Below are 19,754 nucleotides of genomic sequence, written 5' to 3'. Positions count from 1 at the left end.
TCAGTGTTTACTTGTTCTATTGTGTGCTCTTGACCTATTGTGAATACTCTTTATAGTGCCTAACTCTTCTTGAGGGAAGTCTGACTGCTCAGCCACAGCTACCAAGTGAATCTGTGTGGTACAGACTGCTACCAAGTGGGTTTACTGCCAAACACCTGTAGTCCTAAATCTTTTGCAGTGGTCCCAGAGGGAACTGCACAGGTTTCTGCCTAACACAGGCAGCACCACAGCTTGTAACTGATGCCCCAGGGCATTACCAGACCAGTAATGCCCCCCTCCTCTGGTTCTATTGCCTAATTATGCCCCTCAGTTGCAATTTTAAGATTTCCTGATACAGTTTACACCTGAAAGGGATGATCATACCCATTAGAAAGACTATTACTGAAAACAAGTCTTTATTATGCACATTTTCAAGGTGTCTCAACGTTTTGGGGTATGAATGAAGTCTTTGAGAGGTCTGTAATCTGCATAGCACACAGTATTAGAAGAAAGTTACTTTACTAAATGAACCTTGGGGTACTCAGATTTTTTTGTACCTACCTTTCCTCCTATACCTGAGAATGTTTGTGACCCATCTTTGGTGTGAAATATTCTAGCAATGGAGGAAATGGTTACAGCAGCGCTTCAGAAAAGGTCTTGTCACTGTGCAATGCCTCTGTAATAGTGTTGGATATTTGTGACACTCCCTCATGCATTTAGCGGAAGAAGAGTTCCAGCTGACCCAGATATATTAATGGGATATTTCAAGGGGATTGGGTCCTCCGACATATTCCATATCTGACATTAATCACCACAGCTGTGCTGCTTCGGAAAATCTTTCTGCATCGATGACGTTGATACGCTGTCCTCGAGGTCCTCCGTCAAGCTGATGTCACCGGATGTTATAAGTAGGACGCACGATGCCCGTAGCCTCAGTTCTGTTTTTTCTTGTTCGCTTCTTCTACTTAATCCTGTTCTTTCGGTTCTTCGAACCTGTTTTCTTCCTTGAGATTGTATGCTGTCTTTGGCTTCTTCCACCCCGCGGTCCAGGTTTAAGAAGTGTCGGGTGTGCGGGTCCAAGGTGTCGCTAACGGACATGCACAACGCTTGCCTCTGGTGCCTCGGGCAGGACCACGATACGGATGACTGTCGACTGGCAATCGCTCACATCGAAGGCCTTGCGGGAGCGTAAGAAGAAGCTGCCGGTCGGTAAGGTGGCCAAGCCCCGGAAGTCGCGTTCCACTGGTCTTTCGATGGATGATTCGAGGGGCGACTCTGCATCGTCGTCGTGAGTTCGGGGGTTCTTGGTCTGGGAGTCGGTTCCGCCATTCCTCTGCCTCTTCGAGGCACTCCAGGAAGCACCGTCACAGGTCGCCTTCCCCGTCCGAGGACTCCGCCCGTCGGCGGGTTGCTTGTCCCACCAAGCATTCCGCTCCTGAGGAATGGGATTCCTTCCGAAAGGAGATGTTGGCGATTTTCCAACCGCAGGGCTCTGGTCCGTCCACACCATCGAAAGACGCCGGCTGTGACCGTTCTAGAGACACTGCTCGTACGCCTTCGGGCTCGAGCGGTCGTCGCGACCACCGGGTGCCTTCGAGGTCCCGGTCAGACAAGGATGGTCGCTCTAGACATGCCCATTCCAGGTCCTCGACGCCCTCGAGACCGCGAGAACCTGTGAAGTCTTCGAGAAAGCCATCGGCGCCCAGGCTGTCGAGAGACACGCTCGGGGCTCCGCCCTCGAGGCCTGTGTCGATGCCGTCGAAGCTGTCGGCGCCGCGCTCGATGTCGACGCCGATTCCCTCGGCGCCTTTCGAGGCAGCTTTGTCGGAGGTGCCCCTCAGAAAGGCGCTGGCCAAGGCTAAACATGTCTTTGTTCCTTTTTCTGTGCCCTCCTTCCAGCCTCTGGATTATATTTCTGAGGTGGATGAGGGATCTGAGGAAGGTGTGGTTCCTGCAGAGGTTCCTGATGACATTGTTTCTGGTCATAGCCAACTTGAGGACCTGCGTCAGCCGTTGCACGACACCAGTGGTCTGGACACCTCTCCGGAGGTAGAGTTTGGTAGGCCTGAGCCTGGCACGCATGCCGAGTCCTCATAATGGCGCCTGATGTCGAGGGTCACGGATTACCTGGGGTGGTCTGACTGATATCCTCGACATCCTCGACCAGGGTCCACCAACTGACCCAGTGCTGCCATTCTATGAATCCGTTCAGTCGGGTCTGGACATGGTTGATTGTGTCAGCTGGTCCATGGCGGCAAGCACCTTAATACGCAGGTTTGCGTGGTTGCGGAAGTCGGGGTTTGCTCCCGATGTGCATGCCCGGCTCCTCAACATGCCCTTTGATGGTGAACATCTTTTTGGCAGCAAGGCTGACGAGAGTCTTGAGAGGTTGCAGACCTCCAAAGCTGCAGCGAAGTCGTTGGGCGCTGCAGTTCGCCAACCTCTGCCTTTTCATCCTAGGGGACAGCAATGGTGGGGAGGTTCCTTTCGATATTAATCGTCCTTGAGTTAATCGAGAGGAGCTACAAGTCAAAGGGGCAACCGTAGGAGTGCCAGAGGTGGAAAACAAGGTGCCAAGGCCGCTCGAGCAGTTGCCTCTTTGCCCTCAGGCACTGCCGCAGCCGTTTCAGCTCAGTCATGAGGCCCATGGTTCGCTGGTTGGGGGAAGGCTGGCGCAGCATCTTGTAGAATGGCATGCCATTACTTCAGATGTGTGGGTTCTGGAGATCATAGCCCACGGCTACTGTCTTCCTTTCCGGCAGAGGCCTCACGACAATCCACCGGGGAATCTCTCTTTGAAGAGTCTGGATCCGCTCCTTGCACAGGAAATTCAATCCCTGCTGGAGAAAGGCGCCATAGAACTGGTGCCTGTAGCGGAGAGGAACAAGGGATGGTATTACCCTTTATTTTTTGATTTCGAAGAAAGACGGGGGATTGAGATCCATCATGGACTCGTGCGGTTTGAACAAGCTCCTCAGGAAGGACAAGTTCAAGATGGTTACTCTTTCTCAATTCCTCCAGGCCCTTCAACTTCAGGACTGGTTGCTGTCTCTAGACCTCAAGGAGGCTTATTTTCATGTGCCGATCCATCCCAAGCACAAGAAGTACCTGAGGTTCGCGGTTGGCGACTCGCACTTTAAGTTTCGGGTCCTGCTGTTCGGATTGACCTCCGCCCCAAGGGTCTTTACCAAGCTCAGGGTGGTGGTGGTAGCGTATCTCAGGAAAGGAGGGATTCACGTCTACCCCTACCTGGACGATTGGTTGATCAGGGCGCGCTCTCCCGAGCAAGTCCTGGATCATCTGTCCGTCACCTGCCACTCCCTTCACAAGCTGAGCTTCTCCCTCAACTTAAAGAAGTCCCACTTGACGCCAACTCAGCGGCTCCAGTACATCGGAGCAGTGCTCGACACGTCCCTGGGGCAGTGTTTCCCTCCCCATGTGAGGGCTCACCACATTCAGCAGATGGTGCACAAGTTTTGACATGCACAGAGTCTCCCAGCGTTCGAGTTCTTGAGGTTGCTCGGCCTCATGGCATCCTGCATTCTTCTGGTGCCAGAGGCCAGGTTGCGGATGAGATCTCTGCAATGGGCTCCCAAGCTCCAGTGGTCACAGTCCTCCGGCAGGATGTCAGACCCCGTTCAGGTGCCGCCCTCGGTCGCCCAGGACCTTCTGTGGTGGGCCATCGAAGGCAATCTGATGAGGGGGGGCTCCGTTTTGGCTACCCTGGCCAGAGGTGACGATCGTGACGGACGCGTCCCTCACGGGATGGGGAGCTCATGCCAACGAGCTGACAGTCAGCAGTCGTTGGTCTCCGTCGGAGTCCAGACTCCATATCAATCTGTTGGAGCTGAGGGCTGTCAGGCTTGGCCTGAAGGCTTTTCTGCCGACTGTGCGAGGAAAGAATGTCCTGATTCTGACGGACAACAGAGGGCCATGCACTACCTCAACAAAGCCCATTTCCGCAAGGCTTTCTTTGGTCATACTGGCAGAAGATTGGTGCCACACGTTCTGGGAAAAAACTACAACTGAGGCTACGGGCGTCATGCGTCCTACTTATAACATCCAGTGACGTCGCTCTACGGAGGCCCTCAAGGACAACGTATTAACGTCATAGACATTGGACGCAGACGCCGAAAGATTTTCCGAAGCAGCACCGCTGTGGTGATTACTGTCCTAGATCTGGAATATGTCGTTAGACCATCCCATCGAAAGAACGTTACCAGGTAAGAGAGTAACTTGTTCTTCCTTTGAATTAATCTGTAGAAAATAGTATCCATCAAAACTAATTTTACATTAGCTAAGTAACTTATTCCTTTACTGCATAGGTAATAGCAATGTTTTCAAGTAAATGTGCTAATTACATTTTTCACGGTTTGCTTTTTAGTGGGAAATTGGAGTACATTGAGCCTGCGAAAAGAGCACACATGGGATTACCACCAAGAGGAAGAGGTCGTGGAGGGTTTGGACAGGGCATGCGTCAACATGACTTGTTTCGTCAGAGGAAACAGAACACAAGCAGACCACCATCAATGCATGTGGATGATTTTGTTGCTGCCGAAGGCAAAGACGTGCCATCTCAAATTGGCTTACCATTAGCTAAACGGTTACCCAAAATAACACCGAAGATTTCTTCACGTGGAGGCTTCCTTGGGAATAGAGGTGGGCGAGGGGCATTCCATAGCCAAAACAGATTCTTTACACCACCTGCACCTAAAGGTATGTACTGGTACGGGGACATAATTTGGTGGATGTAGATGTGAGCATACCTTGTTTTTCATGTGTCCTTTTTTACTGTAGTGTCTCTGTTCATTGTTCCCCTGTTGCAGAAATCCAGGTCATGCATAGGTTTTCCGTATGCTACCATAGTCCAGGAAACCAAGTAGATTATGCTGTGGTGTTAACCTACAAACTCTTAATGGCCATATGCTACAGGTTCATCCAGATTTACCTACAGTCAATCCTCCTTATCCTTATGCCGCTGATTATGTTGGTCCTTTTGTTGCAAAGGGGGGAAGCTGTCTGGGATGGAGGCCTTTCTTGGAGGTGGGAGGGACTCTCACAAATAGGGTTCTAACTTGATGGGTTACCTTAGGTCCTGGATCTGCGGATATCTTGGAATCTGTCTTTCTTGAATGTAGATGGTCCCAGTATAGATGGGGACGACCCTGTCCAACCGCCGGCCTGCCACTGGTTTTATGGGCGAAGCAAGGCAGATTCTGGTAGGGAACCCAGTTTCCAGGGGGAAAAAAACAGTCCAATGTTGGTAACAGGAGTCAAATAATCCAGGTGGGATCCCAGTCTGTTAGTAGTAGCAGGAATCACGTAATGCAGGGAATCCAGAAGGAAATGGCAGGTAATATAGAACTAAAGACAAGGGGTGAGAGGGACTCCAGGGTAAAATGGGAGACCAGAAGAACAAGAGGGATAATAGCAAAGGCGGGGAGAAGAAAACAAGGAATCGGGACAGTCCACCTCAGAAGAATGCAGCTCCAAAAGGGGGTTGTGTCGCATCGATCCCTGTCTGAAAAAAGACTGAAATTGAGTGCCAGAGAAAGGCGGGTGCCATTTTGAAAAAGACTAGACCATTGATGTCGGACTTCTCACAACGTAATGGCACTGTGTGAAGGTTCTCCATCGTCTCCATCTGTGCCATAGTGCCCACCTGGCCGCCATCACAGGGACGGAGCTCTTTTAGACTGGGCAATCGGCCTACCACAGTCACTAGAACAGTGCTGTGAACTGCCCTGAGGAAGACGTATTGGAAGGACTATTGTCCTGCTTGCACCTCCTAACCCAAGCATCATTCACGCACAGCCTGGGGTGACTGCTCCACTCGCTCCTGCTCTCTACTCATAAAACCTGTCCCGCTACTTCCGGTTATCCCTGCCAAGGAGACCAGACAAACATGTTATGCATCCTGCATGATTATTTCAAACCATACATACCAAGAGAATTATCAATCCACCTGAACCACCTTTTAAACAGACCCTTAGTTGAGGGCAGATCCTCAGTATAATTCAGGGGATTACAGCTCCCTATTAAAAAAAAAAGGGGTTTTAGTTGGTTGTTGAGGAGTGGAGCAAGGAATCCAGAATCAGAGTGTAAAGAGTGAGTGTTAGGACAGTTTTTCTAAAGTCCTACCCAGACTTTATAAAACTATACCTTAGACCACTTTTAGTGTAAGGTTGTACCACCTGAGATAATGGTAGCAATGACAGAGTAGACAGGATTATTTTAGGAGGGAGAGGGGGCTGTAGATAGATACAAAGAAATTGTAGCATACGTATGGTCCAAAGAAACACTGATACTTATATATTGTGAACTTAATGGATCTTTTTATATACATGTAAGCAAAGCTAAATCTATAAAAAGGTAAGTAAAATATCAAAACTCATAAACACAATTATAAAAACAAGCACAATATTTTGCATGCAAACCAAAGTGTAACCTTATTTAGAGCAGCAATATGCAGTTCAAGGAGAGTAACCTAATGATAAACATTTAGGAACATAAGGAAACGTCAGGCGCTTCAGCGACAAAGCTGTTCTACGCCGGTCCTGGCGGACCTCTACTTCAACCACTGCAGCATTTCACCTCCTGAAGGTTAGTCTGCCCCAGGTGGCTTGTAAGCAACTGTGCGCTGTGCGCCATATTGAAGTAACTAACTGGTAAAGTACTGAATATTGAATTCACTTCGACTTGCTCCTAAAACACTGTGCCTTCGTAACGTGCACTAGAAATAGAAGCTCAGTCCCATAAGGATTGCAGCACTTGCATTTGATTTAGAAAATTGGTTTTTAGCAAATTGTTTTTGTAACAGTGAAACCAGACTGTAAGCCAGCATCTTAGCAAAAACACAGACCGCTTTGAGTGGCTATTGATTTGACTGATTTAGCCTATTTGTTTCTGCTGCCTTTGAAGTCTTGTGTTAGTGAACAGACTTCAATATATTGCGAAACGTAATCTTTTTGACATCGAGTGCCTTGCGTGCATTCCGGCATATTAGCCGACGCAGGCACACCAGCACATACACCTAGGAACTACCGTTCCCAGAATCCTCTGTCGTCTTAAGGAAACGTCAGGCGCTTCAGCGACGAAGCCGGTCTACGCCGGTTCACGGCGTCCCAAGGCACACCGCACAAAATGCTGCTTGATTATTAACGTAGCCCAACTTCATCTAATACACAGGTATGGGCTACCCAAATCTTTGAGTTACTGTCCCAAGCCACTACACTACAGCATCAAGGGTTGGTCCAGGACTTTCTTAGATCCAGACCTGATCTACCCAAACCAACTGTACTACAGATCAGAAGCACACTACCTAAAACGGACCCTCATAAAACAAAGCTCAGGAGACAGTAGCAGAAAATGTTAACCTTAAAATTGCATTACTTAACACCAGGTCAATGTCAAAACATGCAAAGAAGATCCACGACTACATTGTAGATGAGAAGCTAGACATTTTTTGCCTAACTGAAACATGGTTACAAGAACCTGTGGGACCCACTATAGATATCGCAGTACCACCTAACTACAATATCTATTCAAGGAACAGAGAAACTGGAAAGGGTGGAGGTGTGGCGATAATCGCTAAAAATACTCTCAAACTCTTTACCACTCTGATTCAGTGCACAGGATGTGAGGTTATTCACCTCAAACTGACACCCACCCATAACAACTGTATTAACATAATTGTCATATACAGACCCCCATCCCTAATATCTGATTTTAACGATGAACTTATAACCATTCTCAACAACCTCAAATCACCCAACACGGAGACCATACTGTTGGGAGACATAAACAGATGGAGGGGTAATCAAAACGATCCACAAGCCATAATCCTCGAGGAGGATCTAGAGAATAATGATTTCTCTATAATCAACATGGGCCCTACGGCAGCCACAGGGAACCAGCTTGACTGGATTGTCACAAATAGCTCCAATGTGACCATGCTTGGAACTTATCCATGTATTTGGTCATTTCACTTCAAAATAGAAATCTCCCTGACTCTGAATCACAAAAAGGAAAAACCAGATAATACACCTAAATCAGTACTTGACAGGAATCTGAAAAAAATCACGAGCAATATGCTCTCTGAAGAAATGAATAAAATCATGACTGACACTAAAGATGAGGACTCATGCGAACACATCATATTGATGTACAATCAAGGCATGTAAAACTACTTGACCTCCAAGCCCCTTTAAAGTTAGACCTAATATCAGGCACCAAAAATGGTTTAATGCTGAAGCTATTGATCTTAAGAAAGACAAATGGACTCTCGAAAGGAAATGGTTAAAAGAACCCACTGAAACAAACAAAATGAATTGGAAGAATGCTGACCGCATTTACAAATCCAAACTTATTGACTTTAAGAAAATCTATTACAACAAACTCGTTAGTACAGCGGCTAACTCCACGGGAAAGCTCTTTCAGATCCTTAAATCCATAGACAAACCCATAACACTCACTCCACCTTTCCAGCCCACAGAAACAGATTATGAGAAAGTTCAAATTGCATTCCACAATAAAATCATTAAAGCCAGAGAGACCATTCTTACTTGTCAGACCACAAGCATACCGATCAAGACTAACCCAACAGAAAACAAGAATGAGCTAGAAAATCCTAAATTTCAATTTAGGCCCATTACTTTAGAAGAAATGAAGAAAACACTCACTAACATGAGATGCACCTCATGCTCGGAAAACGTACTATCACCCAAACTCATCCTAGACAATCCTGATATCTTTGCTCCTTTCTTCAGAAGAATGATTAATGCTTCATTTAGGTACCATACTGTACCTACTATAATTAAAATAGTCACGGTCACTCCTTTACCCACGAAACCTGACTTAGACCAACAAGATCCAGCTAATCTAAGACCCATAACAAACTGCAATTTTCTGCTGAAAATTCTGGACAAAATAGCTACTGAACAACTCCAAAGCTACGTGGACGACAACAACCTATTACATCCTCAACAGTCCGGCTTCAGGTCCAGTCATAGTACCGAGTCAGCTCTCTTAGACCTTCAGACCGAAATGTTGTCCATCTTGGACAAGGGCAAATCAGGCTTATTAATTTTATTGGACCTCTCGGCAGCATTTGATCTGCTAGATCATACAAAACTCTGAGAGGCCTTTAAAAACTCAGGAAACTGCTCACTAGCCGGCAACTGAGTGGATAGCTTCGTTTCTACATAATAGGCAATCCAGGATTGTCTGGGGAAATAAAGCCTCAAATACCAAACCGGTGGACTGTGGAGTTCCACAGGGAGCTAGCTTCTCCCCACTGCTGTTCAACCTGTACATGCGCTGCCTTTGCACCATGCTGTCCCAAATGGGTATATTCTTTACAAACTTTGCCGACGATACCCAGTTGGTCTTTGAGCTTAGCGGTGATCACAAAAAGGATAGCGACAAACTTTGAACCTTATACAACACCATCGAGAGTTGGATGAAGGACAACTGGATGTGTCTAAATGGCTCTAAGCCCGAGCTCATGATCCACACAGGCCAGAAAGAAACTGAGTTCCCTTTACTCTTCATTTTGTATCAAAAACACCCAAATTTCAACATCTGAAAAAGTGAAGACTCTGGGCGTTTATCTACAAGCCTCATTAGGAGCAGAGGCACATACAGCCTACCTAAAGAAAAATTGCCAATGCCATCAAATTCTCTTGAAAAAAAAATCAGACCTCTGCTCGATCAAAAGAACAGCACCATCATTGCCAGAGAAACAATATTATCCAGACTGGACTATGGAAACTCCTTGCTCCTAGGAGCTAACAGCAAATGTTTGAAACAATTTCAGGTGATCCAAATTAACGCCATTAGGACAATTACAGGAAGGTCAAGGAGGGAACATATTACTGGAGACAGGAAAGCTCTTCATTGGTTGGCCATGGAAGAGATAATCATCTTCAAGTCACTCACTATGGTCCATTGATGCCTATATGGCAAAGCTCCGGCTTACCTTAAGAAACAGTTTAAGTGGCATGCGCCATCTAGGTGCCTCAGATCTTCCAATATAGGTTTACTGCAAACTACCGCAACGAAAAAGCAAAATGGCCTAGGCAAGGCCTTTCTGACCATAAGTACCAAAAAATGGAACGAACTGCCAACCTCATTGAAGCTTGAATCTAACTATATTCAGTTCAGGAAGAAATTGAAAACACTGTTATTCAAATAAATCCTGGAATTGCGTCAATACTATTATGATGAAATAACAGCCCGACTCACATCGTTGTCCCGTCTTTAATCTTTATTGTCTTGTCTTTTTGGAAGCGCTCTGATGCCCGCGGGCTTTAGCGCTATATAAACAAATAAATAAATGGCAACCTGCTATTCATGGGAAGTAAAACCAAATTAGACTTTTAGAAAGACACAATGTAATTCAAGGGATGCAGACCATATTGGGTTATAAACTACAGTGCTATTTCGTTTCAGGAATCACATAATAATACCAAGACTGTTGCAAGTATACACCTTCCAACATATGTAACTTATTATAGGGCTAGAGAGGCTGTATTCCAACCCATTATGTGTTGAATAAAAATTTCTGAGACTGAGAATATTACAACCTTTTGTCAAAGAGGCCACCGTCCATTGCCAGAAGCCTAATTCCATCCCTTACACTATTAAAGCAGCTGAGCACTTGCGTATTCAAACACAGGAGACTCATAAAGACAAAGATTGTGTCAAAGATATCCTGGGAGACAGAAAAGCTGCTACCCAGTACATCCCCATCTTGAAGTCCGTACAGAGAAGAATCCAACCTTCACTGGAGATGCCCAAACAAACTAGAGCAGTAAACCCGGGGATAGAAGAACTATTCCGTCCAGCGCCATCTGACCCTTTATAGATCAGGGGACAGCTTAAGCTGGATTTGCTGGTTGTCACCACTATCCGGAAGAGAGCAGGTACACCACTAGCCTCTTCAGAAGCTCCCCCAGACAAGGAGAGCAAGAAGCTCTATACCATGGGGAGAAGTTGCAACTGCAGCAGCGTTTCAAACTAGGATCGCCAACCACTCCACACTGTTGGCGAGCTATGACTGCCATACATTAGACAAGATTACGGCCCTCATCGACTCAGCTCCAGAGCCATTGAAATCTAAATTTGCTCTAGTAGCAACAGAGGGAAAAGCCACTGACAGCAGCTTGCTGCAGATAATGTGGGCCGTATTATTGCGGAAGGAACCAATCCCAAGCGCCACGCTTGGCTTCGCCAATCTGGCTTCAAGCTTGAGACCCAGGCAACGGTACTCAACATACCAGTGTAACCAACCGTACTATTCGGCAAAACGGTAGAAGACACTCTCAAATCTGCCAAAGAAGAATATGATACCCTCAAATCCCTTGGGCAACTGACTAACGAACAACCTAGCCAAAGGCGCGGGAACAATTTTCGCCGTTTTCGAGGCCAAAGTTCCCAAAGAGGGTCCGCATACGGACAAAATCAAAATTAGTCATGGAACAACCACCAGGGTCAAGCATCCCAGGGTTATCCAAGAGGCCAGCGCAGATCCAGAGGCCGGGGGAGAGGTGGAGGAACGCCTCCCAAACAATGACTGCCCACTACAGGTCCCCTCCCATACCTCCCCAGTGGGGGGGTGGATTTCACACTTCACCCACGTATGGGAGGGAATAGCAACGGACAAGTGGGTGTTCTCTACAGTAGCGGGAGGTTATTGTGTGGAGCTCCTAGAAAAACCATCTAACCACCTCCTGCGCCAAAGGAAGACAGCAAGGGAAGAAAAACTCCTCCTCCTTGTAGAAATCAATGCGCTGCTCCTCAAAGATGCCATCGAGATTGTGCCGCCGACCGAGATAAACAAGGGTATTTATTCAACATACTTCCTTGTACCAAAGAAAGATCCAACTATGCGCCCAGTATTAGACTTACGCCCTGCAAACAGTTATGTAAAGCCACATCTGCATGACAACGCTACAAGAGGTGAGGTAATTTCCCTGCTAAAACGGGGGGCAGGGGGGAGGTTACATGGCAACATTGGATATGAAAGATGCCTATTTTCATATTTCTATGCTCCCAGCGCACAGAAAACTCTTGCGGTTTAAAGTAGCAAACCAGCACTACCAATTCAAGGTTCTACCCTTCGGAATAGCTTCAGCACCAAGGGTATTCAACAAGGTACTGGCGGTGGTGGTCGCACACCTGCGCAGGGAGGCAATCCCAGTGTACCCCTAACTGGATGACTGGCTGATCACAGGAGAAACACCCCATCTTTGCAGTCAAAACACGCAAAGAATCATAAATCTTCTCTTTCAATTGGCCTTCTCAATAAATGAGAGTGTCAAGTCTTGTACCAAACACAACAAAACAGTAACTAGGAGCTGTATTAGATACAATAACAGGCTTAGCCTTTCCATCAATGCAAAGAGTGCAGAAAATGCTTTGGCAAATACCCCAGTATCAAGCCTGTCTGCAGATAAGCATACGCAAAGCAATGTGTTTGCTAGGCATGATGTATCGTGCATATATCTTGTCCCACACGCACATCTGCTCATGCAACCAATGCAGGAGTGATTGACGAAACGGTGGTCTCAGGCAAGTGGTCAGTGGGACGATCTAGTGGTTGTTTTGCCAACACTAGTTCAAAACCTACTCTGGTGGTCGAGGAAAAATCTGTTACAGGGAAAACCGTTCCATGATCCGAAAGCAAAAGCTATTCTCACAAAAGACGCATCACTCTCCAAGTGGGGGGCTCATTACCGTCACCACACAGCACATGGTCTGTGGACTCACATCACGGCACAGAACCATATCAACCTGCTGGAACTACTAGCAGTATTCAAAGCACTTCAAGCATTCGAAGCGCAACTGACGTACCAGTCGGTTCAGATTCTAACTACATCAACAAACGGGGGGGCACACACTCTCCAAGTCTGTCCAAGTTGGCGCAGAAAATATGGAAATGGGCACTCAGATGGGGGATATCCCTATCCTCCCAACACGTTCCAGGGGTACTCAACACTCTAGCAGACTCTGACCAGAGATCCCCTACCAGAGGAACACGAGTGACAACTAGATTCGAACATCGTAGACCACATCTCTCAGTGGGGTTACCCCACGCTAGACTTGTTCGCTACAGGAGAAAACAAGCAATGCCCAGACTTCGCGTCCAGGTTCCCCCAGCCAGACTCCAAGGGGAACGCCCTATGGATGAACTGCTGAGGAAAATTTGCTTACGCTTCCCCCCCAGACTCCGTTAATGAGTAGGATAGTGAACAAGATGCACAGACAACTCATCCTAGTAGCTCCGATGTGGGTGAGACAACCGTGGTATCCACATCTGTGCAAACTGGCGATGTGCGATCCCATCAATCTCCCGTGCCAAACCAACATGTTAACCCAACACGGGGTAACAACAGTGCACCCACAACCACACTCGGTGAACTTGGCAGCATGGCTCCTGAAGTCAGAGTTCGGACACCTTAATCTTACACAGCGGTGTATAGATATCCTCAAGGGGGCAAGAAAATCAAACACTAGACACTGTTATTTCGACAAGTGGAGGAGGGTGGTAATTTGGTGCCAGTCAAAACAAATAAACACCATAGAATATATTCCTTCACACATTCTAAATTATATGCTCCACTTGTTAGATTCACGGTTAGTATTTGACTCTATAAAGGTCCACCTGGCGGCTTTATCAGCCAGGGACGGATTGGCCCCTCTGCCTTTCGGCCCGTGGCCGGGCTGAAATCGTCCCTTGGGAGTGGGGGCCGATTTCTGGCCATGCCTGGGCCGGTTTGAAAGAAAGAAAAATTGGAGAAAAAAATGTTTTTTTCCATATTTTTATTTTTTTTCAAAGAGCCTTTCATCCTTCTTAGGTCGATAAATGAGTACCAACACAGATTGGGTGATATTGTATGCATATTTGTTCTATAAAAAAGAGCTTGAGCGTAAGTGCTATACAATAACATATCATTTGGCCCTCAATGTCTGCTTGGTTTCACAGTAATTTAGTGTACTTGGGGACAATGCTATTTGATGCCACTTCCTGTTTTGTCAAGGTGTGAAAGGTCGTGTTTCATTGCTTCCTAGGATGTCACTTTGGGGTGGGGTCAAATGACATCGCTTCCGGTGATTTCATCAGAGGTCATGGGTCGTGAGACGAGGGGTGGGCCACTTTTATTTTGGGTGACCGGGCCTATTTCTTGTCCCAGTCCGACCCTGTTATCAGCTTATACCACCTCTCAAAGTAAGGTTTTGTGGTGGAAAATTCCAGTCATTAAGGCATTCATGGAGGGAGTAAAAACACTCCACCCTCCAATGTCAAACCCACCGCCGGGATGGGATCCCAATGTAGTACTAGCAAAGCTCATATGGCCCCCATTCGAGCCTATGTAGAAGTCAAGTCTTAAACACCTGACATACAAGACTGCCTTCTTGGTGGCTATAACTTCCATAAGAAGAGTTAGCTCATTGCAAGCATTGTCAGTGCAGGACCCTTTCTTTATTATCCATAAAGATAAATTGGTTTTACGTACTCATCCTAGGTTCTCCCCTAAATTGATTTCCAAATTCCACGTAAACCAATCTATTGAGCTTCCGGCTTTCAGAATCCAACTCGCTCAAGACCAGGCTGCTTAGGAAAATAGATCAACTGTTTGTCTCTGTAGCACCAGGCAGAGAAGGAGACCGCATTTCCAAGAATGCCATCTCCAGATGGATAGTCGGATGTATACAATTATGCTATTCATTATCAAACAAGACACTGCCTTTTACACCAAGATCTCACTCCATAGGGATAACAGGAGCTACTCTGGCTTTTATTGGAAATGTCCCCCTAGACAGGATTTGCAAAGCAGCTACATGTAGCTCAGTACACTTTCACTCAGCACTACTGCATTCACACCCATTCCAAAGCAGATACACAGGTGGGACAAGCGGTTCTAAAACATCTATTTGCCGCTGCTCCTTCTCACGACCCACCACCTTCTCCTAACACTGCTTGCTAATCTATGCATAGCATGTGATCTAACCACATTCCACAAGCCTCAGAAGGGATCCATTACTCACCGTAATCATATTTCTGATGCTTGTATCTGCTTAATTCACATGCACCGACCCTTCCTCCCCTGAGAGAAGGTGCATAGATTATATGAGCTTTATCTATCTGCTTGGATACACCTGTACTCGCGCTACACTTCATGCATCCTCATGTCAGAACAAAACAATCTGAGGGACCTCGACGCGTGAAGGACCATGGATACAATTGCCGTCACACTAGCGATAATATTACTGGCACACCCTGTCGACATCCCTTTTTTGAGTTTCGAAAACAACTGTAATACCCCGCAGCTTCCACTAGATGCCGGCCTATGCTTAGCATGTTAATCTAAGCAGATACAAGCATCAGAAATACAATTACAGTGAGTCATTTATCGCACATATATTTTAGGATAGTGGAATCTGCTTAGATCACATGCTATGCATAGGCCGACATCTAGTGCAAGCTGCAGAGTTTTACAGTTCTTGTTTTCAAAACTCGAAAAGAGACGTTGACTGGGCGTGCCAGTAATACTATCCCTAGTGTGATGTCTGCTGTACCCATGGTGCTTCACGCGTCGAGGTCTGTCAGATTGTTTTTTTCCGCCATCCTAGTGAGACGCATATCACAGAGTTCCTTCTTGGCTGTCCTCATGGCTTAGAAAAGTTTAACTTAGTATTTCTTTCTGTCCTTTCGATATCTGTCTACCGCAAGATCTTCGGCGACGGCATCAATGACAAATTACTATCGTTGACGGCTTCAACACCTCCTCTCAACGATTTTATTTTTTACATTTATTTTATTTTATTACATTTGTTACTTGCCCCAGACCCTTGGGTATTACAGCGAGGTGAGACGATCCTTTGTCACGGCCTCGAAAGGCCTCAATGTGCCTCAGCCCTCACTGCAGGGAGAGTGGGGGAGGTTCATTCTTTAGTCTCGTTAAGAGAATGCATATTTCCCCTTTCTGCCCACTTATTTCGCCAGGCTGCCATCCCCATACATAATGGAGAACACACCCTTTAAGTTTTGCCCCTCTTGTAATAGGAAATTCCCCTGGAAAGACTTGCACCGGGTGTGCAATCTGTCTACCAAGGGAAAACACCGAAGCACAGTGCAAGTCGTGCAAACAGCTCAGGCCCAAAACAGTTCTGCTTTGGGGGTGACACCCAGCAGCAATAGCACAACCAAGTCGCACCAGACAAAGCACACCTCCCAAGGCAGAAAGTCGACCTCGCCGCTGACCGGAAAGCCACACACATCGTCAAGGGGGAGGTCTGAGATTTCCCTGTCCTCTGGGCCATCGTGCTCACGATAACCACACGACAGGCCCCGAAACAGACGAGCAAGTCCATTTCTGACACTGTCTAAAGCCACAAAATCCTCACATGCCGATGACTGGCCATCAAAAGACGTGTCGATGGCCCTCATACATGACAACCGTCGAAAGCTGCGTTGAAGGCCTCCTCAAAGACTACACCAAGCTTGAATATGAGCGAGCTGATAAAAAAAACACGTCCCAGATACACTGTTTAAAAGCCAAGCGTCAGAAAACCATAAGTCTCGAGGACCCAGTGAGAGAGCACTATTTCGGGGGCTATGACCTAGGGAGAGGGCACTATTTAGCGACCTTAGCACGATAAAAGAACCCCTGCACCAGAGCCAACACCCACTCCCCCTGCATTTGTTCCCCCTGTAATTCCAAGTTCATCACAAAGGACAGCAGAACTAATTGACAAGGTCATAAGGCACACATTTCTTTGATGACCACCCCAAGGTCCTGCAAAAACCTTCAGGGTGCTTCACACAGCGGGCAAGTAACTACTCAAAGTGGGGCAGCAGTTACCCAGTCTTCCACCAAAAGAGCCTGCAGAGACTTCACACAAGCTTCCACCTCGCAGCAGGACTTAGGGCAGCATGCTTATTTTTACACCATGTAACACTCCCAGGAACCTGGAACTTACACAGAAACAAGCGACCAGGGGACATGGGTGATGCCGACAAATATTATGACGATGATGTCTACATCATCCAGTCACCAGATCACGCAGACCCGCTGGTGGCAGACTCACCAGTGGATAACCAAATAAAATATAACAACCTACTCCTAAAGGCGGCAGAGCATTTCAAGATCGACACACAAGTTGATAAGGACTTTGTTGAAGACATACTAGGGGATAAGAAATCAGCACCCCAACGTATCCCTCTGCTACAATCAGTACAGAGATGCATCCAACCCTCTCTGCTTACTCCTAATTTAACCCGGGCAGTCAACCCGTGCATCGAGAAAGTATTCAGGCCAGCACCCTTATACATCAGTGGACAGTTAAAACCCGACTCTTTAGTGGTAACAACTACTAGAAAGAGAGCAGTAACCCGTCTGGCCTCTTCCGAAGCCCCTCCTGATAAGGAGAGTAAAAAGATGCACACTTTTGGGAGAAAGGTTGCCTCTCCGGCAGCTTAGCAGACTAGAATTGCTAATAACACAACTCTATTAGCTAGTTACAACTGTCACAAGTGGGATGACATTGCCGAACAAATAGTATCGGTCCCACAGCCCCTCAAAACACAGCTGTCACTCTCTATTGCAGAGGGTAGGCAAATAGCAAACTGCATCCTCAAGAACAACTTGGATGCAGCAGACAATGCAGGAAGCATCATAGCATCGGGCATGTTGATGAAACGCCATGCGTGGCTACGGCAGTCAGGCTTCAAGCTTGAAACCCAGTCAATCCTCCTTAACATGCCTATCGAACCCAACACTTTGTTTAGCAAAGCAGTGGAAGATGCACTAAAGAGCGCAAAAGAGAAATATAACACCCTCAATTCATTAGGGCAGCTCACCAACAAACCCTCCGGGCAGAGAGGGGGCTATAATTCTCGCTGTTTCAGAGGGCAAAACTCTCAACGAGCTTCAAATTATAATCAAGGTTGCCAAAGCTCGTCCTGGGGTTCGTCACCGGGACAGTCCTCTCAACAGGGATTTCAAAGATGCCAAAGAAGGTCTCGAAGTATGGGCAAATCCTCCTCTTCCATTAGGAGGTCGCATTTCATACTTTACCCGCGCATGGGAGGGAATCGCCTCGGACAAGTGAGTACCTTCCACAGTGGCGGTCGGTTATTGCATAGAACTGATACAACTATCCAACCACCCAACAAGACAAAGGACCACCTACCAGGAATAACAACGTATCTTGTTGGAAGAGGTGAAGGCGCTGCTCCTAAAGGACACTGTAGAAATCGTCCAGGCAAACCAGGTAAACAAGGGTATTTATTCAATGTACTTCCTTGTGCCAAAAAAATACCTTACGATGCGCCTGTCTTAGACCTGCGCCCAGCAAACACCTATGTCAAGCCACAAATATTTTGCATGACAACGCTGCAGTAAGTCATCCGACTACTGAAGCAGAGGGACTACATGGCAACTTTGGATATGAAAGATGCATATTTTCATATTTCAATGTTCCCAGCACACAGAAGATTCTTGCATTTCAAAATGGCGAACCAACACTACCAATTCAAAGTGCTACCCTTCGGCATAGCCTCCGCTCCAAGGGTGTTGTTCTCCAAAGTACTCGCGGTTGTGGCAGCGCATCTATGCAGGGAGTCAATCCCAGTGTACCCTTACCTGGACGACTGGCTGATCACAGGGGAGAACCCCCAAATTTGCAAGCAAAACACCCAAAGAACAATCAATCTGCTTTTTCAATTGGGATTCTCAATCAACGAGAAAAAAATCGCGCCTCGTACCAAACGAGACCAAACAGTTCCTAGAAGCTGTCATAAAAACAGAAGAGGGTCTAGTCTTTCCGTCAAACGAAAGAGTACAAAACATACTGCTGCAAATACCTCACTATCTAGCCGGTTGCCAGATAACTGTACGCAAAGCAATGCATTTGATAGGGATGATAGCATCATGCATTTACTTGGTCCGACACGCACTATTGCGCGTGCGCCCAATGCAAGAGTGGTTGGCGAAACAGTGGTCTCAGGCAAGTCATCAGTGGGACGGTCTAGTGCTCGTTTTCGCCAACCCTAGTACAAGCTCTGGGCTGGTGGACAAAGGAGAACCTGTTGACCTGAGATAAAAGGGGTGGGATTTGTTGGATGACGTTTTCCATGTGCTCATTCCGGCTTGGCTTGATTTTATTGCCGGGAGAGGGACCTGGATCCTTTGTCCTGTCCCCAGTCCCCTGTGTTGGTTTGTCTGCTTTCCTTGGCTCAAGCAGGCCTGCAGGTTGGCACTGTAAAAGGTTACCTCGCTGCTGTTTCTGTGTTCAAGAGGTCCCCAGAACATGGCTCGTTTTTCACAATCCCCACTGTTCCGCAGTTTTTGCAGGGTTTGTGTAACCAGTTTCCTCCCTGCCAGTTTGAGGTTCCGGCATGGGATTTTAATTTAGTGTTAACATTTCTTATGGACACTCCGTTTTGAGCCCCTTCATTCCTGTTCTATTATCTTGCTCACCCTAAAGTTGATTTTCCTGTTTGTCATCACTTCTGCAAGACGGGTGAGGTGAGCTCCAAACATTATCTGCTTTACCTACCCATTTGTTTTTTCTCAAAGAGAAGGGGACTTTGAGAGTGATGCTCTCTCCTTTCTGCCAAAGCTGGTCTCTGATTTTTATTTCTCTCGGACGATCCATCTTCCTGTGTTCTTCGCACTCCCTCCCCTTCTAAGACAGAGGAATGATGTCTTTCACTGGCCCTTAAGTTGTACATCTCTTGTACTGGAGAGACTAGGGGGGATGGCCAG

General features: G+C 46.8%; 1 protein-coding gene across 1 annotated transcript in view; it reads left to right on the top strand.

Annotated features, from left to right (window-relative positions):
- VIRMA (vir like m6A methyltransferase associated) overlaps positions 1–19,754 on the top strand; it is a 1,848,046-nt gene that overhangs the window by 1,608,029 nt on the left and 220,263 nt on the right. The window contains exon 23 of the mRNA XM_069621370.1: positions 4,364–4,695. Coding sequence (XP_069477471.1) covers positions 4,364–4,695 — 332 coding nt within the window. The remainder of the gene's footprint in view (positions 1–4,363; positions 4,696–19,754) is intronic.

The sequence above is a fragment of the Ambystoma mexicanum genome, chromosome 5q, assembly GCF_040938575.1.
Source record: "Ambystoma mexicanum isolate Mex_15411 chromosome 5q, UKY_AmexF1_1, whole genome shotgun sequence".
NCBI lineage: Eukaryota > Metazoa > Chordata > Amphibia > Caudata > Ambystomatidae > Ambystoma > Ambystoma mexicanum.
The sequence above is the reverse complement of the archived record's forward strand: the minus strand, read 5'-3'. Positions and strand labels throughout refer to the sequence as shown.